Here is a 16,595-nt window from a genome sequence, read left to right as displayed (position 1 = left end):
AAATCCCTTCAGACCCTGATCCCAAAATCTCTCTGGATCCCAAAATCCCTTTGGATCCCCAAATCCCTTTGGGTTCCGAAATCCATTCGGAGTTTGATCCCAAAATCCCTTTGGAGCCTCATCCCAAAATCCATTTGGAGTTTGATCCCAAAATCTCTTTGGATCTCAAAAATCCCTTCAGAGCCTGATCCCAAAATCCCTTCAAAGCCTGATCCCAAAATCCCTTTGGATCCCAAAATCCCTTTGGAGTTTGATCCCAAAACCTCTTTGAAATCCCATCCCAAAATCCCTTCAGAGTCCGATCCCAGAATCTCTTTGGATCCCAAAATCCCTTTGGAGCCTCATCCCAAAATCCATTTGGGTTCCAAAATCCATGCGGAGCCCGAGTCCCAAAATCTCTTTGGAGCCCAATCCCAAAATCCCTTTGGGTTCCAAAATCCATTTGGAGTTTGATCCCAAAATCCCTTTGGAGCCCCATCCCAAAATCCCTTTGGAGTTTGATCCCAAAATCTCTTTGAAATCCCATCCCAAAATCCCTGTAGAGCCTCATCCGAAAATCCCTTTGGATCCCAATCCCAAAATCCCTTTGGAGCCTGATCCCAAAGTCCCTTTGGAGCCTGATCCCAAAATCCCTTTGGATCCCAAAATCCCTTCAGAGCCCGATCCCAGAACCTCTTTGGATCCCAAAATCTCTTCGGATCCCAAAGTCCCTTTGGAGTCTGATCCCAAAATCCCTTCAGACCCTGATCCCAAAATCTCTCTGGATCCCAAAAATCCCTTCAGAGCCTGATCCCAAAAATCCCTTCAAAGCCTGATCCCAAAATCCCTTTGGATCCCAAAAATCCCTTTGGAGTTTGATCCCAAAACCTCTTTGAAATCCCATCCCAAAATCCCTTCAGAGTCCGATCCCAGAATCTCTTTGGATCCCAAAATCCCTTTGGAGCCTCATCCCAAAATCCATTTGGGTTCCAAAATCCATGCGGAGCCCGAGTCCCAAAATCTCTTTGGAGCCCAATCCCAAAATCCCTTTGGGTTCCAAAATCCATTTGGAGTTTGATCCCAAAATCCCTTTGGAGCCCCATCCCAAAATCCCTTTGGAGTTTGATCCCAAAATCTCTTTGAAATCCCATCCCAAAATCCCTGTAGAGCCTCATCCGAAAATCCCTTTGGATCCCAATCCCAAAATCCCTTTGGAGCCTGATCCCAAAGTCCCTTTGGAGCCTGATCCCAAAATCCCTTTGGATCCCAAAATCCCTTCAGAGCCCGATCCCAGAACCTCTTTGGATCCCAAAATCTCTTCGGATCCCAAAGTCCCTTTGGAGTCTGATCCCAAAATCCCTTCAGACCCTGATCCCAAAATCTCTCTGGATCCCAAAAATCCCTTCAGAGCCTGATCCCAAAAATCCCTTCAAAGCCTGATCCCAAAATCCCTTTGGATCCCAAAATCCCTTTGGAGTTTGATCCCAAAACCTCTTTGAAATCCCATCCCAAAATCCCTTCAGAGTCCGATCCCAGAATCTCTTTGGATCCCAAAATCCCTTTGGAGCCTCATCCCAAAATCCATTTGGGTTCCAAAATCCATGCGGAGCCCGAGTCCCAAAATCTCTTTGGAGCCCAATCCCAAAATCCCTTTGGGTTCCAAAATCCATTTGGAGTTTGATCCCAAAATCCCTTTGGAGCCCCATCCCAAAATCCCTTTGGAGTTTGATCCCAAAATCTCTTTGAAATCCCATCCCAAAATCCCTGTAGAGCCTCATCCGAAAATCCCTTTGGATCCCAATCCCAAAATCCCTTTGGAGCCTGATCCCAAAGTCCCTTTGGAGCCTGATCCCAAAATCCCTTTGGATCCCAAAATCCCTTCAGAGCCCGATCCCAGAACCTCTTTGGATCCCAAAATCTCTTCGGATCCCAAAGTCCCTTTGGAGTCTGATCCCAAAATCCCTTCAGACCCTGATCCCAAAATCTCTCTGGATCCCAAAAATCCCTTCAGAGCCTGATCCCAAAAATCCCTTCAAAGCCTGATCCCAAAATCCCTTTGGATCCCAAAATCCCTTTGGATTTTGATCCCAAAACCTCTTTGAAATCCCATCCCAAAATCCCTTCAGAGTCTGATCCCAGAATCTCTTTGGATCCCAAAATCCCTTTGGAGCCTCATCCCAAAATCCCTGTAGAGCCCCATCCCAAAATCCCTTTGGGTTCCAAAATCCCTTTGGAGTTTGATCCCAAAACCCCTTTGGAGCCTCATCCCAAAATCCATTTGAGTTCCAAAACCCCTTTGGATCCCAATCCCAAAATCCCTTTGGAGCCCAATCCCAAAATCCCTTCAGAGCCCGATCCCAAAATCCCTTTGGAGTTTGATCCCAAAACCTCTTTGAAATCCCATCCCAAAATCCCTTCAGAGCCTGAACCCAAAACCTCTTTGGATCCCAGAATCTCTTTGGATCCCAAAATCTCTTTGGATCCCAAAATCCCTTTGGAGCCTGATCCCAAAATCCCTTTGGATCCCAAAATCCCTTCAGAGCCTGATCCCAGAACCTCTTTGGATCCCAAAATCTCTTCGGATCCCAAAGTCCCTTTGGAGTCTGATCCCAAAATCCCTTCAGACCCTGATCCCAAAATCTCTCTGGATCCCAAAATCCCTTTGGATCCCCAAATCCCTTTGGGTTCCGAAATCCATTCGGAGTTTGATCCCAAAACCCCTTTGGAGCCTCATCCCAAAATCCATTTGGAGTTTGATCCCAAAATCTCTTTGGATCTCAAAAATCCCTTCAGAACCTGATCCCAAAATCCCTTTGGATCCCAAAATCCCTTTGGAGTTTGATCCCAAAACCTCTTTGAAATCCCATCCCAAAATCCCTTCAGAGTCCGATCCCAGAATCTCTTGGATCCCAAAATCCCTTTGGATCCCAAAATCCCTCTGAAGCCCAAAATCCCTTTGGAGCCTGATCCCAAAATCCCTTCAGACCCTGATCCCAAAATCCCTTTGGGTTCCAAAATCCATTTGGAGCCCCATCCCAAAATCTCTTTGGAGCCCAATCCCAAAATCCCTTCAGAGCCTGATCCCAAAACTTCTTTGGATCCCAAAATCCCTTTGGAGCCTCATCCCAAAACCTCTTTGGATCCCAAAATCCCTTTGGGTTCCAAAATCCATTCGGAGCCCAATTCCCAAAATCTCTTTGGAGCCCAAAATCCCTTCAGAGCCTGATCCCAAATCTCTTTGGATCCCAGAATCTCTTTGGATCCCAAAGTCCCTTTGGAGCCTGATCCCAAAATCCATTCAAAGCCTGATCCCAAAATCCCTTTGGATCCCAAAATCCCTTTGGAGTTTGATCCCAAAACCTCTTTGAAATCCCATCCCAAAATCCCTTCAGAGCCTGAACCCAAAACCTCTTTGGATCCCAGAATCTCTTTGGATCCCAAAATCCCTCTGAGGCCCAAAATCCCTTTGGAGCCTGATCCCAAAATCCCTTCAGAGTCCGATCCAAAATCTCTTTGGATCCCAAAATCCCTTTGGGTTCCAAAATCCATTCGGAGCCCAATTCCCAAATCTCTTTGGAGCCCAAAAATCCCTTTGGAGCCCAATCCCAAAATCCCTTTGGAATCTGATCCTAAAATCTCTTTGGACCCTTATCTCAAAATCCCTTTGGATCCCAAAATCCCTTTGGAGCCCGATCCCAAAATCCCTTTGGAGTCTGATCCTAAAATCTCTTCGGACCCTTATCTCAAAATCCCTTTGGATCCCAAAATCCCTTTGGAGCCTGATCCCAAAATCCCTTCAGAGCCCGATCCCAAAATCCCTTTGGAGTCTGATCCTAAAATCTCTTTGGACTCTTATCCCAAGATCCCTTTGGATCCCAAAATCCCTTTGGAGCTCAATCCCAAAATCCCTTTGGATCCCTGATTTTCCCTCCTTATTTTCCCGTTATTTTCCCCTTTCCTTCCCTTTTCCCCCCATTTTCCCCCTTTTCCTCCTTTCCTTCCCCCTTTTCCCCCCTTTTCCCGATTTCCCCCATTTTTCCCTATTTTTCCCCCTCTTTTTTCCCATTTCTCCCCTTTTCCCCCCATTTTCCCCTTCGTTGCCCCCTTATTTTCCCAATTTTTTCCCCCGTTTTCTTCCCATTATTTCCCCATTTTTCCCCCTTTTCTCCCATTTTTTCTCCATTTTCTTCCCATTATTTCCCCCCTCACTTCCCCAATCCCCCTCCCATTTTCCCCCCTTTTTCCCCCCCTTATCCCTCCCCCATTCCCCCATTCCCAGATCCCATTCCCAGACCCCATCCCCAGACCCCATTCCCGGATCCCATTCCCCCATCCCCAGATCCCATTCCCGCATCCCCCCATCCCCAGATCCCATTCCCAGATCGTATTCCCCCATTCCCGGACCCCATTTCCGGACCCCATTCCTGGACCCCATTCCCGCATTCCCTCATTCCCAGACCCCATTCCCGGACCCCATTCCCAGACCCCATTCCCACATCCCATTCCCAGACCCCATTCCCGCATTCCCCCATTCCGGCCCTTCCTGGATCCCCTTCCAAGGATCCATTCCCCGGACCCCATTCCCGGACCCCATTTCCGGACCCCATTCCTGGACCCCATTCCCGCATTCCCTCATTCCCAGACTCCATTCCTGGATCATTGCCAGACCCCATTCCCACATCCCATTCCCAGACCCCATTCCCCCATTCCCAGACCCCATTCCCGGTCCCCATTCCCCCCATTCCTATTCCCCCCATTCCCTCATCCCCAGACCCCATTCCTATTCCTGCATTCCCCCATTCCCCCATTCCCCCATTCCTATTCCCCCATTCCCCCATCCCCAGACCCCATTCCTATTCCTGCATTCCCCCCATTCCCCCATTCCCAGACCCCATCCCCATCCCCATCCCCATTCCCCCATTCCCGCATTCCCTCATCCCCAGACCCCATTCCCACATCTCATTCCCCCATTCCCAGATCCCATTCCCTCATTCCCCCATGCCTGGATCATTGCCAGACCCATTCCCAGATCCCATTCCCAGACCCCATTCCTGCATTCCCCCATTCCCAGACCCCATTCCCATTCCCCCATTCCCCCCTTCCCCCCATCCCCCATCCCCAGACCCCCAGTCCCGCATTTCCCCATTCCCAGACCCCATTCCCCCATTCCCATCCCCATTCCCATCTCCATTCCCATCCCCATTCCAATTCCCACTCCCATCCCTTTCCCACTCCCATCCCCATTCCCATTCCCATTCCTGTCCCCATTCCCATTCTTATCCACTCCCATCCCCATTCCCATCCCCATTCCCACCCCCATTCCCATTCCCATTCCCATCCCATTCCCATTCCCATCCCTTTCCCACTCCCATCCCCATCCCCATCCCCATTCCCCCATCCCCATTCCCATCCCATCCCCATTCCCCCATCCCCATCCCTTTCCCACTCCCATCCCCATCCCCACTCCCATCCCCATTCCCATTCCTATTCCTGTCCCCATTCCCATTCTCATCCCATTCCATCCCCATTCCCACCCCCATTCCCATTCCCATTCCCATTTCCCATTCCATCCCATCCCCATTCCCATCCCCATTCCCATCCCCATCCCCATCCCATCCCCATCCCCATTCCCATTTCCCATTCCCATCCCTTTCCCCATTCCCCATCCCCATCCCCATCCCCATCCCCATTCCCATTCCCATTCCCATTCCCCCATCCCCATCCCCATCCCATCCCCATCCCATCCCCACTCCCATCCCCATCCCCACTCCCATCCCCATTCCCATTCCTATTCCTGTCCCCATTCCCATTCTCATCCCATTCCCATCCCCATTCCCATCCCCCATTCCATTCCCATTCCCATCCATTCCCATTCCCATCCCTTTCCCACTCCCATTCCCAGCTCCCATCCCCATCCCCATCCCCATCCCCGTTCCCGTTCCCGTTCCCATTCCCATTCCCATCCCCATCCCCATCCCCATCCCATCCCCAATTCCATCCCCATCCCCATCCCCATCCCCATTCCCCCATTCCCACTCCCATCCCCATTCCCCCATCCCCATTCCCATCCCCATCCCCATTCCCCCATCCCCATCCCCATTCCCATCCCCATCCCCATTCCCCCATCCCCATCCCCATTCCCATCCCCATTCCCATCCCCGTCCCCATCCCCATTCCCATCCCCATCCCCATTCCCATCCCCATCCCCATCCCCATCCCCATCCCATTCCCATCCCCATCCCCATTCCCATTCCCGTTCCCGTTCCCGCTCCCTGCGGGCACCTGGACGAGTTTGTCGATGCCGAGCGCTCGGTCCAGCTCGGCCAGCTCGCTCTCGTCCTGCCGGCTCAGGAAGCTGACCAGCTGCTCCAGCAGCGCCTTCTCGTCCTGCCGGCCCTCGGCCGTCGTGGGGCGGGCACAGCAGCTCGTCCAGCTGCGAGCCCAGGCACGGCCTGCGGGCAACGGGAAAAGCTGGGAATTCCCGCCCGGAAAAACCCTCGGGAAGAGCGCGGCGGGAAGGGGGGAAAAAAAATCCCATAAAGATCGGGAGCGGTGATGGCGGATCGGGTGTGGGAGGAAGGGTTTGGGGTGGAAACTCTGGGAATTCCCACCCGGAAATGCAGGAATTCCCAGCTGGAATGGCTTGGGAAGAGGGAGAGGATCCTGGGAATGGTTTGGGATGGGAACTCAGGGAATTCCCACCCAGAAACGCAGGAATTCCCACCCAGAAACCTGGGAATGGCAGAAAAAAAACCCCAAAAAGATCGGGAGCGGCGATGCCGGATCGGGTGTGGGAGGAAGGGTTTGGGGTGGAAACTCTGGGAATTCCCACCCGGAAATGCAGGAATTCCCAGCTGGAATGGCTTGGGAAGAGAGAGAGGATCCTGAGAAGGGTTTGGGATGGAAACTCCCGCTGGAATTCCCGCTGGAATTCTGGGAAGCGGCGCAAAAATCCCAGGAATGGAGCTGGAATGGCTCGGGAAGGAGAGGATCCGACGGGAATTCCGGGAAGTGGCGCAAAAATCCCGGGAATTCCCAGCTGGAATAGCTTGGGAAGAGGGAGAGATCCCGGGAACGGTTTGGGATGGAAACTCTGGGAATTCCACCCTGAAACCTGGGAATGGCGGAAAAAAAAAACCCAAAAAGATCGGGAGCGGCAATGCCGGATCGGGTGTGGGAGGAAGGGTTTGGGATGGAAACTCTGGGAATTCCAACCCAGAAATGCAGGAATTCCCAGCTGGAATGGCTTGGGAAGAGGGAGAGGATCCTGAGAAGGGTTTGGGGTGGAAACTCTGGAATTCCCACCCAGAAATGCAGGAATGGCGGAAAAAAAAAACCCAAAAAGATCGGGAGCGGCGATGCCGGATCGGGTGTGGGAGGAAGGGTTTGGGATGGAAACTCTGGGAATTCCCACCTGGAAATGCAGGAATTCCCAGCTGGAATGGCTTGGGAAGAGACAGAGGATCCTGGGAAAGGTTTGGGATGGGAACTCTGGGAATTCCCACCCGGAAATCCGGGAATTCCCATCCAGAAACGCAGGAATTCCCACCCAGAAACCTGGGAATGGCGGAAAAAAACCCCAAAAAGATCGGGAGCGGCGATGCCGGATCGGGTGTGGGAGGAAGGGTTTGGGGTGGAAACGCTGGGAATTCCCACCCGGAAATGCAGGAATTCCCAGCTGGAATGGCTTGGGAACAGGGAGCAGATCCCACTGGAATTTTAGGAAGCGACGTGAAAATCCCGGGAATTCCCAGCGGGAACCGCCGGAGGGGAAAAGGGAACCTGAGAGCGGCGAGGAATTCCTTGGGAACGCGCAGAGGACGGGACGGGATTCAGCGGAAAAACGGGATCGCGTCGGTTCGGGAGATGGAGCCAACAAAAACCGGGAAAAGCCGGGAAAACCCCCTCAAAACACCAGGAATTCCGGCCGAGGGAACAGCGGGAAGAGCGGGAAGAGCCCCGCGGGGGCTCGGAGCGCCCGGAGAGGGGAAAAAGAAGGAGGGAAAACAAAACCCAGCAGAAGCTTTTCCCAGCGGGCCGGAACGGCGAGGAACGGCGGGAAAACGGCGCGGGGCTCCCGGGGCGATCCCGCCCGGAGCCCCTCGGGTGGATCCCGCTCCCGGAGCATTCCCTGTGATCCCGCCCGGAGCCCCTCGGGTGGATCCCGCTCCCGGAGCATTCCCTGTGATCCCGCCCGGAGCCCCTCGGGTGGATCCCGCTCCCGGAGCATTCCCTGTGATCCCCCCGGAGCCCCTCGGGTGGATCCCGCTCCAGGAGCATTCCCTGTGATCCCCCCGGAGCCCCTCGGGTGGATCCCGCTCCAGGAGCATTCCCTGTGATCCCGCCCGGAGCCCCTCGGGTGGATCCCGCTCCCGGAGCATTCCCTGTGATCCCGCCCGGAGCCCCTCGGGTGGATCCCGCTCCCGGAGCATTCCCTGTGATCCCGCCCGGAGCCCCTCGGGTGGATCCCGCTCCCGGAGCATTCCCTGTGATCCCCCTGGAGCCCCTCGGGTGGATCCCGCTCCCGGAGCATTCCCTGTGATCCCGCCCGGAGCCCCTCGGGTGGATCCCGCTCCCGGAGCATTCCCTGTGATCCCCCCGGAGCCCCTCGGGTGGATCCCGCTCCCGGAGCATTCCCTGTGATCCCGCCCGGAGCCCCTCGGGTGGATCCCGCTCCCGGAGCATTCCCTGTGATCCCCCCGGAGCCCCTCGGGTGGATCCCGCTCCCGGAGCATTCCCTGTGATCCCGCCCGGAGCCCCTCGGGTGGATCCCGCTCCCGGAGCATTCCCTGTGATCCCCCCGGAGCCCCTCGGGTGGATCCCGCTCCCGGAGCATTCCCTGTGATCCCGCCCGGAGCCCCTCGGGTGGATCCCGCTCCCGGAGCATTCCCTGTGATCCCGCCCGGAGCCCCTCGGGTGGATCCCGCTCCCGGAGCATTCCCTGTGATCCCGCCCGAAGCCCCTCGAGTGGATCCCGCTCCCGGAGCATTCCCTGTGATCCCGCCCGGAGCCCCTCGGGTGGATCCCGCTCCCGGAGCATTCCCTGTGATCCCCCCGGAGCCCCTCGGGTGGATCCCGCTCCCGGAGCATTCCCTGTGATCCCCCCGGAGCCCCTCGGGTGGATCCCGCTCCCGGAGCATTCCCTGTGATCCCGCCCGAAGCCCCTCGAGTGGATCCCGCTCCCGGAGCATTCCCTGTGATCCCGCCCGGAGCCCCTCGGGTGGATCCCGCTCCCGGAGCATTCCCTGTGATCCCCCTGGAGCCCCTCGGGTGGATCCCGCTCCCGGAGCATTCCCTGTGATCCCCCCGGAGCCCCTCGGGTGGATCCCGCTCCCGGAGCATTCCCTGTGATCCCGCTGGAGCCCCTCGGGTGGATCCCGCTCCCGGAGCATTCCCTGTGATCCCCCCGGAGCCCCTCGGGTGGATCCCGCTCCCGGAGCATTCCCTGTGATCCCGCTGGAGCCCCTCGGGTGGATCCCGCTCCCGGAGCATTCCCTGTGATCCCGCCCGGAGCCCCTCGGGTGGATCCCGCTCCCGGAGCATTCCCTGTGATCCCGCTGGAGCCCCTCGGGTGGATCCCGCTCCCGGAGCATTCCCTGTGATCCCGCCCGGAGCCCCTCGGGTGGATCCCGCTCCCGGAGCATTCCCTGTGATCCCGCTGGAGCCCCTCGGGTGGATCCCGCTCCCGGAGCATTCCCTGTGATCCCCCCCCAGCCCCTCGGGTGGATCCCGCTCCCGGAGCATTCCCTGTGATCCCGCCCGGAGCCCCTCGGGTGGATCCCGCTCCCGGAGCATTCCCTGTGATCCCGCCCGGAGCCCCTCGGGTGGATCCCGCTCCCGGAGCATTCCCTGTGATCCCCCTGGAGCCCCTCGGGTGGATCCCGCTCCCGGAGCATTCCCTGTGATCCCCCCGGAGCCCCTCGGGTGGATCCCGCTCCAGGAGCATTCCCTGTGATCCCCCCGGAGCCCCTCGGGTGGATCCCGCTCCCGGAGCATTCCCTGTGATCCCCCCGGAGCCCCTCGGGTGGATCCCGCTCCCGGAGCATTCCCTGTGATCCCGCCCGGAGCCCCTCGGGTGGATCCCGCTCCCGGAGCATTCCCTGTGATCCCGCCCGGAGCCCCTCGGGTGGATCCCGCTCCAGGAGCATTCCCTGTGATCCCCCTGGAGCCCCTCGGGTGGATCCCGCTCCCGGAGCATTCCCTGTGATCCCCCCGGAGCCCCTCGGGTGGATCCCGCTCCAGGAGCATTCCCTGTGATCCCCCCGGAGCCCCTCGGGTGGATCCCGCTCCCGGAGCATTCCCTGTGATCCCCCCAGAGCCCCTCGGGTGGATCCCGCTCCCGGAGCATTCCCTGTGATCCCGCCCGGAGCCCCTCGGGTGGATCCCGCTCCAGGAGCATTCCCTGTGATCCCGCCCGGAGCCCCTCGGGTGGATCCCGCTCCCGGAGCATTCCCTGTGATCCCCCTGGAGCCCCTCGGGTGGATCCCGCTCCCGGAGCATTCCCTGTGATCCCCCCGGAGCCCCTCGGGTGGATCCCGCTCCAGGAGCATTCCCTGTGATCCCCCCGGAGCCCCTCGGGTGGATCCCGCTCCCGGAGCATTCCCTGTGATCCCCCCGGAGCCCCTCGGGTGGATCCCGCTCCCGGAGCATTCCCTGTGATCCCGCCCGGAGCCCCTCGGGTGGATCCCGCTCCCGGAGCATTCCCTGTGATCCCGCCCGGAGCCCCTCGGGTGGATCCCGCTCCAGGAGCATTCCCTGTGATCCCCCTGGAGCCCCTCGGGTGGATCCCGCTCCCGGAGCATTCCCTGTGATCCCCCCGGAGCCCCTCGGGTGGATCCCGCTCCAGGAGCATTCCCTGTGATCCCCCCGGAGCCCCTCGGGTGGATCCCGCTCCAGGAGCATTCCCTGTGATCCCGCCCGGAGCCCCTCGGGTGGATCCCGCTCCCGGAGCATTCCCTGTGATCCCGCCCGGAGCCCCTCGGGTGGATCCCGCTCCCGGAGCATTCCCTGTGATCCCGCCCGGAGCCCCTCGGGTGGATCCCGCTCCAGGAGCATTCCCTGTGATCCCGCCCGGAGCCCCTCGGGTGGATCCCGCTCCCGGAGCATTCCCTGTGATCCCGCCCGGAGCCCCTCGGGTGGATCCCGCTCCCGGAGCATTCCCTGTGATCCCCCCGGAGCCCCTCGGGTGGATCCCGCTCCAGGAGCATTCCCTGTGATCCGCCCGGAGCCCCTCGGGTGGATCCCGCTCCCGGAGCATTCCCTGTGATCCCCCCGGAGCCCCTCGGGTGGATCCCGCTCCAGGAGCATTCCCTGTGATCCCCCCGGAGCCCCTCGGGTGGATCCCGCTCCAGGAGCATTCCCTGTGATCCCGCCCGGAGCCCCTCGGGTGGATCCCGCTCCCGGAGCATTCCCTGTGATCCCGCCCGGAGCCCCTCGGGTGGATCCCGCTCCCGGAGCATTCCCTGTGATCCCGCCCGGAGCCCCTCGGGTGGATCCCGCTCCCGGAGCATTCCCTGTGATCCCCCTGGAGCCCCTCGGGTGGATCCCGCTCCCGGAGCATTCCCTGTGATCCCGCCCGGAGCCCCTCGGGTGGATCCCGCTCCCGGAGCATTCCCTGTGATCCCCCCGGAGCCCCTCGGGTGGATCCCGCTCCCGGAGCATTCCCTGTGATCCCGCCCGGAGCCCCTCGGGTGGATCCCGCTCCCGGAGCATTCCCTGTGATCCCCCCGGAGCCCCTCGGGTGGATCCCGCTCCCGGAGCATTCCCTGTGATCCCGCCCGGAGCCCCTCGGGTGGATCCCGCTCCCGGAGCATTCCCTGTGATCCCGCCCGGAGCCCCTCGGGTGGATCCCGCTCCCGGAGCATTCCCTGTGATCCCGCCCGAAGCCCCTCGAGTGGATCCCGCTCCCGGAGCATTCCCTGTGATCCCGCCCGGAGCCCCTCGGGTGGATCCCGCTCCCGGAGCATTCCCTGTGATCCCCCCGGAGCCCCTCGGGTGGATCCCGCTCCCGGAGCATTCCCTGTGATCCCCCCGGAGCCCCTCGGGTGGATCCCGCTCCCGGAGCATTCCCTGTGATCCCGCTGGAGCCCCTCGGGTGGATCCCGCTCCCGGAGCATTCCCTGTGATCCCCCCGGAGCCCCTCGGGTGGATCCCGCTCCCGGAGCATTCCCTGTGATCCCGCTGGAGCCCCTCGGGTGGATCCCGCTCCCGGAGCATTCCCTGTGATCCCGCCCGGAGCCCCTCGGGTGGATCCCGCTCCCGGAGCATTCCCTGTGATCCCGCTGGAGCCCCTCGGGTGGATCCCGCTCCCGGAGCATTCCCTGTGATCCCCCCCCCAGCCCCTCGGGTGGATCCCGCTCCCGGAGCATTCCCTGTGATCCCGCCCGGAGCCCCTCGGGTGGATCCCGCTCCTGGAGCATTCCCTGTGATCCCCCCGGAGCCCCTCGGGTGGATCCCGCTCCCGGAGCATTCCCTGTGATCCCCCCAGAGCCCCTCGGGTGGATCCCGCTCCCGGAGCATTCCCTGTGATCCCGCCCGGAGCCCCTCGGGTGGATCCCGCTCCCGGAGCATTCCCTGTGATCCCGCCCGGAGCCCCTCGGGTGGATCCCGCTCCCGGAGCATTCCCTGTGATCCCCCTGGAGCCCCTCGGGTGGATCCCGCTCCCGGAGCATTCCCTGTGATCCCCCCGGAGCCCCTCGGGTGGATCCCGCTCCAGGAGCATTCCCTGTGATCCCCCCGGAGCCCCTCGGGTGGATCCCGCTCCCGGAGCATTCCCTGTGATCCCCCCGGAGCCCCTCGGGTGGATCCCGCTCCAGGAGCATTCCCTGTGATCCCCCCGGAGCCCCTCGGGTGGATCCCGCTCCCGGAGCATTCCCTGTGATCCCCCCAGAGCCCCTCGGGTGGATCCCGCTCCCGGAGCATTCCCTGTGATCCCGCCCGGAGCCCCTCGGGTGGATCCCGCTCCAGGAGCATTCCCTGTGATCCCGCCCGGAGCCCCTCGGGTGGATCCCGCTCCCGGAGCATTCCCTGTGATCCCCCTGGAGCCCCTCGGGTGGATCCCGCTCCCGGAGCATTCCCTGTGATCCCCCCGGAGCCCCTCGGGTGGATCCCGCTCCAGGAGCATTCCCTGTGATCCCCCCGGAGCCCCTCGGGTGGATCCCGCTCCCGGAGCATTCCCTGTGATCCCCCCGGAGCCCCTCGGGTGGATCCCGCTCCCGGAGCATTCCCTGTGATCCCGCCCGGAGCCCCTCGGGTGGATCCCGCTCCCGGAGCATTCCCTGTGATCCCGCCCGGAGCCCCTCGGGTGGATCCCGCTCCAGGAGCATTCCCTGTGATCCCCCTGGAGCCCCTCGGGTGGATCCCGCTCCCGGAGCATTCCCTGTGATCCCCCCGGAGCCCCTCGGGTGGATCCCGCTCCAGGAGCATTCCCTGTGATCCCCCCGGAGCCCCTCGGGTGGATCCCGCTCCAGGAGCATTCCCTGTGATCCCGCCCGGAGCCCCTCGGGTGGATCCCGCTCCCGGAGCATTCCCTGTGATCCCGCCCGGAGCCCCTCGGGTGGATCCCGCTCCAGGAGCATTCCCTGTGATCCCCCTGGAGCCCCTCGGGTGGATCCCGCTCCCGGAGCATTCCCTGTGATCCCCCCGGAGCCCCTCGGGTGGATCCCGCTCCCGGAGCTTCCCCGGAGCCCCCGGAGCTTCCCCCGGAGCTTCCCCCGGAGCTTCCCCGGAGCTTCCCCCGGAGCTTCCCCCGGAGCTTCCCCGGAGCTTCCCCCGGAGCTTCCCCGGAGCTTCCCCGGAGCTTTCCCCGGAGCCCCCCGAGTCCCTGGAGCTTCCCCGGAGCTTCCCCCGGAGCTTCCCCGGAGCCCCCGGAGCTTTCCCCGGAGCTTCCCCCGAGCCCCCGGAGCTTCCCCGGAGCTTCCCTGGAGCTTCCCCCGGAGCTTCCCCCGGAGCCCCCCGAGCCCCCGGAGCCGGGAGGAGAGCCCGGGAGAGCCGGGAATGGGAGCGGGACGGGAATCCCGGGGGAACGCGGGAATGGGAGCGGGACGGGAATCCCGGGGGAATGTGGGAACGAGATCGGGATTGGGCTCAGATCCCAGCTGGAATGGTTGGCCCAGGGATTGGGACAGGAATCCCGAGGGAATGCAGGAATGGGATCGGGATCAGCTCCAGCTGGAATGTGGGAATGGGATCGGGATCGGGCTCAGATCCCGGCTGGAATGGTTGGCCCAGGGATCGGGAGCGGCTCCCGTGGGAATGGGGGAATGGGATCGGGATCAGCTCCCGTTGGAATGTGGGAATGGGATCGGGATCAGCTCCTGTTGGAATGTGGGAATGGGATCGGGATTGGGATTAGCTCCTGTTGGAATGTGGGAATGGGATCGGGATCAGCTCCAGTTGGAATGTGGGAATGGGATCGGGATCGGGATCAGCTCCCAGTTGGAATGTGGGAATGGGACTGGGATCAGCTCCTGTTAGAATGTGGGAATGGGATTGGGATTGGGATCAGCTCCTGTTGGAATGTGGGAATGGGACTGGGATCAGCTCCTGTTGGAATGTGGGAATGGGATTGGGATCAGCTCCCACTGGAATGTGGGAATGGGATCGGGATCAGCTCCTGTTGGAATGTGGGAATGGGATTGGGATTGGGATCAGCTCCCATTGGAATGTGGAAATGGGATCGGGATCAGCTCCTGTTGGAATGTGGGAATGGGATCGGGAGCGGCTCCCGTGGGAATGTGGGAATGGGATTGGGATCAGCTCCCACTGGAATGTGGGAATGTGGGAATGGGATCAGCTCCCATTGGAGTGTGGGAATGGCATCGGGATCAGCTCCAGTTGGAATGTGGGAATGGGATTGGGATCAGCTCCCACTGGAATGTGGGAATGGGATCGGGATCAGCTCCTGTTGGAATGTGGAAATGTGGGAATGGGATCGGAATTGGGAACAACTCCCTCTGGAATGTGAGGATGGCATCGGGAGCGGGATCAGCTCCTGTTGGAATGTGGGAATGGGATCAGGATCAGCTCCTGTTGGAATGTGGGAATGGGATCGGGATCAGCTCCCACTGGAATGTGGGAATGGGATTGGGATTGGGATCAGCTCTCACTGGAATGTGGGAATGGGATCAGGATCAGCTCCTGTTGGAATGTGGGAATGGGACTGGGATCAGCTCCCAGTTGGAATGTGGGAATGGGATCGGGATCGGGATCAGCTCCCACTGGAATGTGGGGATGGGATTGGGATCAGCTCCCAGTTGGAATGTGGGAATGGGATCGGGATTGGGATCAGCTCCCACTGGAATGTGGGAATGGGATCGGGATTGGGATCAGCTCCCGTTGGAATGTGGGAATGGGATTGGGATCAGCTCCTGTTGGAATGTGGGAATGGGATCCGGATTGGGATCAGCTCCCACTGGAATGTGGGAATGGGATTGGGATCAGCTCCCGTTGGAATGTGGGAATGGGATCGGGATTGGGATCAGCTCCCACTGGAATGTGGGAATGGGACTGGGATCAGCTCCTGTTGGAATGTGGGAATGGGATCGGGAGCGGCTCCCGTGGGAATGTGGGAATGGGATTGGGATCAGCTCCCACTGGAATGTGGGAATGTGGGAATGGGATCAGCTCCCATTGGAGTGTGGGAATGGCATCAGGATCAGCTCCAGTTGGAATGTGGGAATGGGATTGGGATCAGCTCCCACTGGAATGTGGGAATGTGGGAATGGGATTGGGATCAGCTCCCGTTGGAATGTGGGAATGGGATCGGGATTGGGATCAGCTCCCACTGGAATGTGGGAATGGGATTGGGATCAGCTCCCGTTGGAATGTGGGAATGGGATCGGGATTGGGATCAGCTCCCACTGGAATGTGGGAATGGGACTGGGATCAGCTCCTGTTGGAATGTGGGAATGGGATCGGGAGCGGCTCCCGTGGGAATGTGGGAATGGGATTGGGATCAGCTCCCACTGGAATGTGAGAATGTGGGAATGGGATCAGCTCCCATTGGAGTGTGGGAATGGCATCGGGATCAGCTCCAGTTGGAATGTGGGAATGGGATTGGGATCAGCTCCCACTGGAATGTGGGAATGGGATCGGGATCAGCTCCCGTTGGAATGTGGGAATGGGATCGGGATTGGGATCAGCTCCCACTGGAATGTGGGAATGGGATCGGGATCAGCTCCCGTTGGAATGTGGGAATGGGATTGGGATCAGCTCCCGTTGGAATGTGGGAATGGGATCGGGATTGGGATCAGCTCCCACTGGAATGTGGGAATGGGATCGGGATCAGCTCCTGTTGGAATGTGGGAATGGGATCGGGATTGGGATCAGCTCCCACTGGAATGTGGAAATGGGATCGGGATCAGCTCCTGTTGGAATGTGGGAATGGGATCGGGAGCGGCTCCCGTGGGAATGTGGGAATGGGATTGGGATCAGCTCCCACTGGAATGTGGGAATGTGGGAATGGGATCAGCTCCCATTGGAGTGTGGGAATGGCATCGGGATCAGCTCCAGTTGGAATGTGGGAATGGGATTGGGATCAGCTCCAGTTGGAATGTGGGGATGGGATCGGGATCGGGATCAGCTCCAGTTGGAACGTGGAAATGTGGGAATGGGAT

General features: G+C 59.8%; 1 protein-coding gene across 1 annotated transcript in view; it reads right to left on the bottom strand.

The window, feature by feature from the left end:
* NCOA1 (nuclear receptor coactivator 1) overlaps window positions 1-16,595 on the bottom strand; it is a gene marked incomplete at its 5' end in the record, with an annotated part of 75,845 nt that overhangs the window by 13,522 nt on the left and 45,728 nt on the right. Inside the window, one exon of the mRNA XM_048298370.1 lies at window positions 6,262-6,431. Coding sequence (XP_048154327.1) covers window positions 6,262-6,431 — 170 coding nt within the window. The remainder of the gene's footprint in view (window positions 1-6,261; window positions 6,432-16,595) is intronic.

Source organism: Corvus hawaiiensis, chromosome 3, assembly GCF_020740725.1.
Source record: "Corvus hawaiiensis isolate bCorHaw1 chromosome 3, bCorHaw1.pri.cur, whole genome shotgun sequence".
NCBI classification, from domain to species: Eukaryota; Metazoa; Chordata; class Aves; order Passeriformes; family Corvidae; genus Corvus; species Corvus hawaiiensis.
Note: the sequence above shows the minus strand (reverse complement) of the source record. Positions and strands in the feature narration are given on the sequence as shown.